The 12087-nt window shown below is 39.6% G+C and overlaps 1 protein-coding gene across 1 annotated transcript in view; it reads left to right on the top strand.

Moving 5' to 3' along the window:
- LOC116893918 (ATP-binding cassette sub-family A member 3-like) overlaps positions 1 to 11625 on the top strand; it is a 91776-nt gene extending 80151 nt beyond the window's left edge. Inside the window, exons 27-31 of the mRNA XM_032895640.1 lie at positions 2533 to 2720; positions 3749 to 3919; positions 5120 to 5301; positions 10886 to 10959; positions 11341 to 11625. Of these exons, the coding sequence (XP_032751531.1) occupies positions 2533 to 2720; positions 3749 to 3919; positions 5120 to 5301; positions 10886 to 10959; positions 11341 to 11454 (729 nt within the window). The 3' untranslated portion in view covers positions 11455 to 11625. The remainder of the gene's footprint in view (positions 1 to 2532; positions 2721 to 3748; positions 3920 to 5119; positions 5302 to 10885; positions 10960 to 11340) is intronic.
- The last annotated feature ends 462 nt before the right edge of the window (positions 11626 to 12087 follow it).

Genomic DNA, 12087 nt, shown 5'->3' with positions numbered 1-12087 from the left:
GATAACAACAGAGATGTATGTGGGTACTTGCTCTTAGTTGTTTAATGTATATAGAGGCTTAGGTGTCATAGAATATTCCACATGAGCTTCACCACTTAGTCTTGATGGAAACACACAGCAGTTGCAATTTCTCTGTATGATGAGAGCTTCTCATTTTTTTGTGTAATTGTATGTTTTATAGTGTTCAGCCTAGTGTGTGAAATGTTTTCCCACTGTAGTTTTGATTTGTATTTTCCTAATGAATAGAGAAAGTGGGTACTTTCCCTACATACTTGCTGCCATATATCTTTATAGGGAAAATGCATATTAAAGTCCTTCTTTGGATGCTTTTTCCCCTGAGTTGGAGGAGTGCTTAGGTATTCTATGTATTCTATACACTAATCCCTATTTGTAAATATTTAACCCAGTCTATGAGCTGGCATTTTCCTTCCCTTGTTCCATTGTTGCCTGATGTATTTTACCAGTGCTTTAGAATGTTATTCAGCGCATCTCTTTCAAACCACAACCTACCCCTGTGTGGCTTGGGCCCGTCCACTGCAGTAATTCACCAGTCACTACTTTGGGGACAATGCTAACCATGAGCTCAGCTGGACAGTCTAATTTTAAATCCCACATGTTCTGCTTTTACTAAGTACCATAAGCTGGGATATGTTGAATTTTCATTTCATTCATCTCTAAATACTTTCTAAATTTCTTTATGGCTTCCTTCACAATCCATTCACTGACTGATGTGGTGTCCTTTAACTTCCACAATGTTGGAGGGCACACTCTGCCTTTAGAGCACTGCATGCCCATTCTGTTTCCTTTGGGGGTTTCTATCTCTCTATTAATAGTTAAGAATCCATTCCTTGATTTTCTCCACAAGCTCCTTTATTATTTTATCATCAAAGATAGTTTTTTCAAAGCCAAGGAGATTTGCATCGTAAGTTTTTTTTCAGCCCAATAGAGCTTCTGATTCCCAGTCCCATGAAGGAATCACATTTTCTACTTCGCTGTATGTCATTTTTGCTACAAACTGAACTGATAACGTGGTAACACCAGCAGTAATCATCCTCCCCATTCCTTGTTTTCTTTATTGTTTCTAGGGAGAGTACTTGTTTTCCACTGTTTCTAGGGAGTGTATGTGTTTTCCACTATCTCTGTGCTTAGAATCAGCCTGAAATGTAGGCTGAGAGTCCTCACAGGTGCTTTTCTGACCCTGTCTGAATTATTTTCTGTACATAGATAATCATTGTCTAATTTCACTTATTGATGGTGGTTTTATTGTATCTTTAGTATATGAATCCTAAAGAGAGATAAAAGAAAAAAATACAGGTGTGTGTTGAAAATACACTTTTTTCTTTAATTAAAATTTTATTTTTCTTGGATACTTTTATGTATTTCTAATGTTATCACCTTTCCCCCTCTCCCATATCCCTCCTCCATCCCCCTGCTTCTATGAGGATGCTCCCATTCCCATCCAGCCACTCCAACCTCAACACTCTGGCATTACCCTACATTGGGGAAACAAACCTTCTCAGGATAAAAGGCTTTTCCTCCCATTGATGCTGGACAATGCCACCCTCTGCTACATATATGGCTGGAGTCATGGGTCCATCCATTTTTTGGTGGTTTAGTATTCATTGGTTGGTGGTTTAGTCCCTGGGAGCTCTGGTGGGGTTTAGTTGGTTGATGCTGTTGTTCTTCCTATGGTGTTGCAAACCCCTTCAGGTCCTTTATTCTTTCTCAAACTCCTCCATTGGGGTCCCCTTCTTCAGTCCAATGGTTAGCTGCAAGCATCCTCATCTGTATCAGTAGGATTATGGCAGAGCCTCTCAGGAGACACCCATATCTGGCTCCTGTCAGCAAGCACTTCTTTGCATCAGCAATAATGACTGGGTTTGGTGGCTGCATATGGGATGGATCCCCAGGTGGGGCAGTCTGAAAATATACTGTCCTTAAGAGCCATTTTAGTCAAAGAGAAAAAGACTTGCACCATGCCAAGCCTACAAACAAAATGAATACTCTATAATCAATATAAGTTAATTATTAATTTAAATTTATGGCTATTTTCTCTAGCTAACTAGGCTGTTTGCACCTACTGGGAAAATAATTCAAGTTTCCAAGCAACCATTATTTTTGAACTTCTATATGCAAAGATGAGGGCTTCGTTTTGGTTCAGCCTTACTAAGGGACAAGCATATATAGTGCTATACAGGTCAAACAGTAAAGAAAGTATCCCGGCTGGCATATTCCTTTGGGCCCATGATTAAGATAAAGACATATCATCTTAGCATTCCTACAAACTGAGTGGGATCTGGGATTTTGTTTCTAAATCTTCATTTCCAGGACAATTAGAACTGAATATGAGGACCAGTCATTTCATTTGACTACAATAGATTTGCAATCAATAATTCCGTAGCCCTTCAGAAAAGAAAATTTCTTGGTAGGGGTCTCATAGAAGCATGGCCTGTAAACCTCTTGCCTTGTCTATGAATGTTCATGAGGTGTTAGATGGCCTGAGTTTTCACTTACAGCAATTATTGTAATTAGGTCAGGTCAAAAATTGGCTATTGTCCTCAATTTGATGCTTTGCTGGAATACCTGACTGGCTGGGAAATAATGGTCATGTATGCAAGAATATGGGGAATCTCAGAGCATCAGATTCGGCCCTACGTGAACACGTACTTGAATTCCTTGGAACTGGAGCCTCATGCCAACAGTCTCATCAGCACCTACAGGTGAGTCATTATGCCACAGCTTCTTAACAAATGTCACCTGTTGTTACCAATATCCATAACTGCTAAGCCTCTTTGCTCCTGGTGTTTGATGTGAGTGCCCAAAGCTCCACCTGAACTTCTCTTCCACATAATTACCCAATTATGTTACCATATGACCTAGTTTCATTCTGTTGCTGTGATGAAACACTCCCACCAAAAGCAGCTTAGGGGAGAAAGGGGCTCATTTGGCTTACGATCTGCATCTATAGTCTATCATCAAAGGAAGTCATGGCAGGGACTTTGGCAGGACTGTTTACTGTTCCATTACCTCTAACCAGGGAGTCCACTCATTGCCAATGGTGTACTGCAAGAATTTATGCAGAATGCTGTTTGCTACCTGGTTTGCTCACAGGCTGATGCTTAGTGAATTCTCTTATCTAGCTCAGAACCACCTGCCTAGATGGGCCTTCTTGAGTCAGTTAATAATCATGACAATCCCTCACAGACATATTCACAAACCAACCTGATAAGGGAAATTAATTATTTAATTGAGACTTCTTCAGGTGATTCGAGCCTGTGTCAGGTTGACAGTTAACACTGAGTTGAACATTATCTTATGCTGTTGTGTTTCAGATGCTAGTAATAGGTTCACATCTTCCTTTTTCAGAAATGAAACTTCATAACCTGGCTTCTGAAACCCAAATAGAAAGTATTTCCTTTTTCCTGACATTCCTCTGATTCTGTCCTGCAACAAAGAGAAATGTAGGTCTTCAAATTGGGATGGGGGTTATGTATCCTAGTAGAGACAAGTAAACAAATGGAGCCAAAACTACAACATGTGAAAGGTTGTCCTACGTTATAAATGTTCGTGCACAGATGTACTAGGGCCTGACGCCTTGTTAAAGCCATACGGAATCTGCATAAGGATGTCTACACTTGAGATTTTTGTTGGAAGTCTCAGTACTACGAAGTGTCTGTTGTCTTTCCTGGAAATGACTAATAGGCATAGTTTCATCTGTTTCCATTTCCTCCCTGTCTTTGGTCTGAAGTGAAGGAAACAAACGTAGGCTGAGCACTGCCATTGCCATGATGGGAAAGCCCTCGGTTATCTTCCTGGATGAACCATCAACTGGCATGGACCCAAGAGCTAGGCGCCTTCTCTGGGACGCAGTGATAAAGATTCGTGAAAGTGGAAAGGCCATCATTATAACATCCCACAGGTGTGGCTCTTGGGAAAGCTCTATCAAGAGTTGGCAATAATTATGGTAGCTATACCGGCCAATTATTTGGGGTCAGGAATATTAAGCAGTATATTTGATTGAATAATAAATAGACTATCCAAGAGTCCTCAGGAAGTTAGACGTATATTACATTTGAGGATTTGCTGTTCTGTTACTTATCCTTTGAAAAGACATATAGTTTGGGAAGATAGCTTAATTAGTAAAGTGTTTGCTATGTAATATGAGCACCTGAGCTGGATCCCAGAACCTACAATTTAAAAAAAAACACAACAACAACAACAACAACAACAACAAAACAAAAAATAACCTTGGAGAGATGACCCAGCAGTTAAGATCAGTTAAGCTGCTTTTCCAGAAACCCAGGTTCAATTTCCAGTATACATAGGGCAGTTCATAGTCATCTATAGAACTCTAGTCCCCGGGAATGCAATAGCATTCATGGGCACAGCACACACACGCACGCACGCACACACGCACACACACACACACACACACACACACACACACTGAACAGATATGCAAACAAGCAAAATATCTATACAAATAAAAAATGATTTAAAAATGCTTAAAACTGGGTGTGGTAGTATATGGTTATAATCTCAGTGCTAGACAGAAACAGGTAGATCCTTGGGGCTCACTGACCAGACAGCCTAGCCTAAATCAGTGACCCTCACCTCAGGTCCCACTAAGACAAGGCAGATGGTGGTTAAGGAATGATACCTGAGATTGGCCTCTGCCTCCACATGCACATATATGCATGTGTACCTTCCACACACACACACACACACACACACACACACACACACACACACACACACACACACACACACACTCACACACACACACACACACACACACACACACACTCACACACACACACACACACACACACACACACACACACACACTCACACACACACACTCACACACACACTCACACACACACTCACACACTCACACACACACACACACACACACACACACACACACACTCACACACACTCACACACACACACACACACACACACACACACACACACACCACAACATACTTTCTAACCATGAACTTGGAGATTGGAAGATGCAGCTTGTGATTGATAACAAGATCCTGGCAATGGCTAAATGCATGCTATCTTCAAAGAACATTTTAGTTTCATGTTGTTCTGTTTGTTTTGCAAGCATGGAAGAATGTGAAGCCCTTTGTACAAGGCTATCCATAATGGTGCATGGGAAGCTCACCTGCCTGGGTAGCCCTCAGTACCTCAAGAACAAGTTTGGTGAGATTTATATTCTGAAGACCAAGGTCAAGTCTGGGGAAACATTAAAGGAATTTAAAAATTTCATCACAGTGACATTTCCAGGTATGTTAAGTTGCCCCAGTGGTGTTAGAAATATATTAAATTTCATGTTTTGTTCTCACTACCCACAGGGTTTGTGTTTTACTCCTGCTTCCCTGTGTTACTGACACCCAGTGATCTTCCACACTTCCTTTGCTACTGCTACTGCACAGCCCATCACTGAACTCTGCCATCTACATCTAGGTCCTCTGCATATTTGTTCTCTCCATATAAATTATACCTCTAAAGCCATATTTCAACATAATTCTCTTTTGTCCACATATTACCCATGCCAAAAAAATCTTTTAAAGGATATTCCCCTTCTCATTAAGCATCTTATTCTGGATTTTAGCAAGTTGTGCCAGAACATGATTTTGAACTGCAAGCAAGCTCTAGCAGATGCGTCTCTCCTGACAAAAATCCTACCCATGTGTGACAAACTCAGTAAAACACTTCCATGCCCACAGAGCAATGGTAGCAACTATGTTCTCCTTCTCAGCCTCTATCCTAACTGCAAAGCACTGGAGACATAGTAACAATTGTTAGCAAACTCTTACAGGTTTACTGATGTGCATCAGGCTATTGAGTTGGAATTTCATCTTTTGGGCTATAGAAAATATTATTGATTATACTGTGGGAATATAAGTTTGAAAATACATTTTAATAATCAGTGGTAGAAAATACATTTTAATAATCAGTGGTGGAACAGACATGGAGAATAGATGTGAGGAATACCAAATAATCACTTTAGCATTGACTTCAGTGACTAGGATTTCCCCACAACACACCCAGATGTATGCAACAAAAGAATGTGCTTATAATCTTACTAAGCAAATGTGTTGTGTGTTCTGTATCTGTGCATACATATGTGTGCAGATGTATATCATGTGCGCATGGGTGTATGAAGGTCAAAAGTTGAGGTGGAGTATCTTTATCTCTGTCCACCCTATGTTTTGAGGCACGGTCTTGTACAGAGTTTGGAGTGGCTTGTCTTCTGTCTTTGACCTGTGATGGCTCAGTGGGCAATGTGTCTGTCATAAACGATGAGACTCTGAGTGTGGACCCTTCTCACTGCACTACTATTCAAAGAATAAAGAGCAGAAGCATCTTAAATTCTTTTGAAAGACAATACTTTCAAATGTGATGCCAAAACTAGTCGTGAACACTACAAGAAAAAGATCCATGTCTCTACTGAGAATGACAAAGAAATCCTCAGCAAGATACCAGCAAACATCATTCAAGATCACAAGAAAGCCAGGCAGTAGTGATGTGCATCTTTAATCCCAGCACTCTAGATCTCTGAGTTCAAGACCAGCCAGGTCTACAGAGCAAGTTCCAGAACAGTCAAGGATATACAGGGAAACCCTGTCTTGAAAACCAAAACAAAAAACCAAAACAACAATAAAAAACCTATACTGAAATGATGAACAGACTGGGTGCAACAGGAATTCTTTTTAACATAATACCATATGCCACAAGCTCATAGCTAGCATCGAGTTCCATAGTATGAAGCTGTGGTGATTTTAATGACCCCATACGGCTATAGGAGCTGTCCTTATATTGAATGTTTGCTTCCTAGTTGGTGGGGCTAATTGGGAAGGATTAGTAGGTGAGGCTTTGTTGAAAGAGGTGTGTCACTGGGTTGGGCTGTGAGATTTCAAAAGGCCCATACTGTTCCCAGTTAGTTTTCTGCCTGCCCACTGACTGCCGATCAGGATATAAAGCTCCCAGCTGCTGCTCCAGCGCCACACCTGTCTGCTTCCTACCATGTCATGGATTCCACAACCCTCTGCAACTTCGAGCCCCAGATTAAATGATTTCTTTTGTAAGAGTTGCCTTGGTTATGGCGTCTCTTCACGGCAATAGAACGGGGACTAAGACAAAAGTCAAAAGCTTTTCTCTTTTAGGAATCGGTAGGAAGTGGGTGGGGGTGTAAATTAGTATAGCCAGTTAAAAACATGAAAATTCCTTAGAAAGTTAAAAATAGCACTAGCCTATGACCTTGCTACCTACTGATGAATATATATCTAACACAAGTAAAAAGAATATGTCAAAGTGATAGGTACACTTTCATGTTGGCCGTAGCATTACTCCCAATAGCCAAAAGGAAAACAATTTAAAGATTTGTTGAGGGATGGCAATAAAGAAAATATAATATACACACGGCAGCTAGCATGGATGCACATAGTCAGGAAACTAACCTTGAGAAAGAAGGAAACTCCATCATTTGTGGCAACACGAATGAAGCTAGATGACCTTTTATTCAATGAAATAAGCTATGTATAAAAAGACAAATGCATACGATCTCACCCAGGTGTTGAGTCTAAGGAAGTTGCATGGAAGTAGTTGATTGGTAGTTACTAGGTGCTATGGTAGGGTGAGGTTGGGGAGATTTTGGATAAAGGATACAGGGTCTTAGTCACTGTTTTATTGCTGTGAGGAGACACCACAGCCAAGGCAACTCATATAAATGAAAGCATTTAATTAGGGCTTGCTTACAGTGTTCGTTATCATCAGACAGAGAGAGACAGAGAGACACAGACTGGGCTTTTGAAATGCCAAAGCTCACCCTCATGGACACACTTCTCTAACAATGCCAAACCCCCTAATCCTTTTCTTTTCAAATAGTGCTATTCCCTACTGACTAAACATTCAAATATATAAGCCTACGAGGATGTGAGGTGGAATTCTTCTTTAAAGCACCACAGAATAAGTTAAATAGTGTTATGACTATAGTAACACTCAATAATCTATTATAAACATAAAAGGTTGAGGTACCATACTTCTGTAGGTTTATTGATTTATTTTTAATCATTATATTGTGTGAGACGTTTTTATTTGCACATTTTCATGTATTTCTGTGTAGCAGACATGTGCTTGGTGCTCATAGAAGTTATAAGAGTGTGTCAGATCCCTGGAACTGAAGTTATGGATGGTTATGAGCTGCCGTGTTGGTCCTAAGGACTGAACCCAGCTCTGCAAGATCCACTGCTTCTAACCATTGAGCTATCTCCAGTACGAAAAGAAACTATTAACTCAATTTAGCTCTTCCACACGCATACATACTCCATTATCACATCAGTTCTTACATTAATTTAGATAAGCGAGTAGACAAACTGAAAAAGTGAAAATACCTTGAGTATTGAAGGAGATACTGCTTATTTTTATGGGGGGGTAGAAGCTGGGACATTGCACCTGACAATGAATAAGTATTATTTGACCTAGATGGGGTGATTTTTATCAGCGCTCATTTTAAATACTTTATTATGCTTTATATTTGAAATATGCCACAATAAAAGAGCTCTACATGATCATCATATAATGCATGCATTAAGATTAATATTAACCAAATACACACACATTTCTTTTTTTACATTTTTTATTAGACATATTTCTTTACTTATTTCAAATGTTATTCCCTTTCCCGGTTTCCTGTCTATAAGCCCCCCTCCGCTCCCCTCCCCCCATATGGGTATTCCCCCATCCATCCCCTTACTGCCCCCATATTCCCCACACTGGGGTCCAACCTTGGCAGGACCAAGGGCTTCCCCTTCCACTGGTGCCACATTTCAAACATGTAACATTTCTTTAAAACATTTTGAATCCACTTTAATTATAGTTGTAATGATCTACAAGTTTGCATAGGTTAATTATTGATTAACATCAGTCGTAGTTGTCACAGTAGAGAGAAAAACTCACCAAGATGCTAACATTTCATTTTCTGAAGGAGCAGAGGGGTTCAGCCTTTTTGGAAAAGGCTGACACCCAGCTAGCTTACTCCAGTTATTCTATTCAAACATTATACAAACATTCAAACATAAATTGGGGCTGGGAAAGGTTTCAACTGCCAAAGTTATCCTGCCCCCGCTGCCCATGAGAACAGACAACCCACACGAATCTCAGTCCCTCTTGACCATGGCTACCATAATCAAAAGAAAAAATTCAGGTGTCTTAGGACCAAGGTTGGTGCAACCGCAAGCGCTCACACAGCACCAAGTGCAGATTCTCTAGAGTCAATATTTCTTCAATTTTCAATCATTCTCATAACAATTTCTCAGTCTCTAATAATTGACCCAAACATAGCAAAGGGTTTTTTTGTTGTTGTTGTTTTCATTCAAAGCCAGACCTGAAGATTTACTACACATTGCTTAAAGCCAGACATAAAAGCTTTACTCTACATATCACCACAGTCAGTTATCAATGCATTTCTTCCCACTAATCTTGTTCATAGTCTTACCTAAGAAAAAAACAAGATCACAGTTGTGTGACTGGTGATTTCTGTGCATGATTCTCTTTGTACGTGGAAGGACCTGGTGTAATCATGAGAATGAGACAATCTTGGCTTAGTTACTTTTCTGTTGTCATGACAAAATACTATGAGCAAGACAACTTACAAAAGAAAGCATTTAACAGGGGCTTACAGTTTTAAAACATTAGTGGCCATGGCCACCGTGACAGGGAACATGGTAGGAGGTAGGTACACATGGTTCCAGAGCAGTAACCGAGAGCTTTATATCCTGATCCACAAGCACAGGCAAAGACAGAAAGAGGGCTATCTGGTATGGTAAGATCTTTTGAAACATCATAGCCCACCTTTGTGGAATACCTGCTCCTACAAGGCCACATTTCTTAATTCTTCCCAAAAACTCCAGCAACTAGGGATTGTAGTGAGAATTCTGAAATTTAGGCTTCCTTAAAAAACCCAAAAATATTATAAGAATATTTTTCATTTTAATCCCAGGTGGGATATGGGGCTGCTTTGCAACAGCAGACTGTGACTTGCCTCATGCTTTAGCCGAGGCATGGTTTTGCCAGCTTCAGATAATTTCTGCAATTGTGTGACATTTGGAATTCTGTGAACTTTTCAGAGAGTATGTTAATGCCCTGAGAGGCGGGAGTGGGTGGTCATTGATCTATCAGGGGGGTTGTTTGCAGTTTGTTAGTAGTGCTCATACACATATATAGAAATATATATATATATATATATATATATTTAGAGAGAGAGAGAGAGAGAGAGAGAGAGAGAGAGAGAGAGAGAGAGAATAAAAAAGAAGAAACAAGGAAATTAGATTCAGATTTTACATCCCCTTCTATCCTTCTTTCTCTCATATTCAATGATAGGGGGGTAAAAAGAAGAACCCACAAAGTAGCAAAGACCAGCTACAATCCACCAAATATTGTAATATGTGAACATATGGGATCATTCTCATCTCAACCATCATACTTGTTCTTCTTCTTTTCCCAAACTGTGCCCTTATATACAAACAACCAGAAAATCCTATCAATACTCAGCACTATATTTAGGAATAACTATATCAGTATTTTAAAAGCTCAAACTTTTACACTGGGCACACAAGTTGACACTTTACTGATCTTAAAAGCTTCAATAGTTGCTGTCAATTCCCTACCATAAGACTATTCTATTTAATTAGTTCTAAAGTCTTTAAAGATATTTAATATATATCAAAGAGAGTAGATTGGGAGGGGTCACATCTCCTGTGTTAACCCCAACCATTCACCTTTGTATGATATAGCAGATACAGTACTATTTTGATCATCTCAAAATAACTTTGTAAGAACACTCACCTGTCTTATTTTCCTGTTGTAGGTAGTGAATTAAAGCAAGAGAATCAAGGGATCCTAAATTATTACATTCCCAGCAAGGACAACAGCTGGGGAAAGGTGATCAGAAACCGTGCCCTTTTACCAGTGCATGTTAGGGGGAAACTGACAATGATGGTACTTGGGATCCAAGGAGTGGAACTGTTCCTGATAATGTGAACACAATGGAGTATTTATGTTCCTCTTCAAATGCCTTAGTGTGGAAATGTCTTTGATGACTGCCCTTAAATTCCATTAGTAGTCCATGTCTATCAAAAGAACAAGACAGAGAACTGCTACCTCCTCCCCTTCTCAAACACCTGCTTCTTCTGCTGATTTTGTCCTTCTGGTCTTGTTGTCCAATTTAATGTACCTGACAGAAATTGGGGAGAAGAGGTGAGGCTCCTCTGGGAGCTAGAGGGAGGCTTCAATAGCAACTTCATGCTTCTGTTGTTGTTTAAGGTGTTTGGCATTTTGGAGAAAGCGAAGGAACAATACGATTTAGAAGACTATTCCATCAGTCAGATCACCCTGGACCAAGTCTTCCTGGCTTTTGCTGACCAAGATAGGAAGTGATCATGAGACAGAAGTTCCTTGAGATTCAGTTACAAATAGTGATACTGACTTTTCTTTCTTTTTTCTTTTCTTTTCTTTTCTTTTTTTTTAACCTAGAGCTGGGTACATGGGGAGGTCATCCTGTGCTTGTGAATCTTCATGTAAATATATTTGTGTAATAAATACTTCCCTGAAAAAAAGTGTCCCCTTCACTGAAGATGGAGCTAAATGTCCTGTTTCTGATTTATCTAAATCTAAAAACATTTCTTAGAGTTGTTTTCTTTCCTAGGAAAATGAAAGAGCAGCACTCAGTTCTGTAAGGACCCATTCTTAGATGGTCGAAGTACTTGAGTATAAAAAGCTAATAGTGATGGTGCCATCAGAATTGCCCCAGTGGAAATGCACTAGTTTTAGCAGCTATAAATAAAAGCACAAACCCAAAACAAATCAAATTTGCCACAAACATGCACACAAATATATATGCACAAATACATATCGACTTATTCCCTGCTATGTCTAAGTTAATGTCAAAGTTTGATAGTATTATTTCCAAAATTCGAAATGGTCTTTCATTTTAGTGATTAAAGAAAAAAAAATGAAGTAGTGTACAGATGGGATCAGTGGATTATCCTTAAAAATAATGTCCTGTTCTTT

This window comes from Rattus rattus, chromosome 2 (genome assembly GCF_011064425.1).
Source record: "Rattus rattus isolate New Zealand chromosome 2, Rrattus_CSIRO_v1, whole genome shotgun sequence".
Taxonomy (NCBI): Eukaryota; Metazoa; Chordata; class Mammalia; order Rodentia; family Muridae; genus Rattus; species Rattus rattus.
This window is presented reverse-complemented; position numbering and strand designations above follow the sequence as displayed.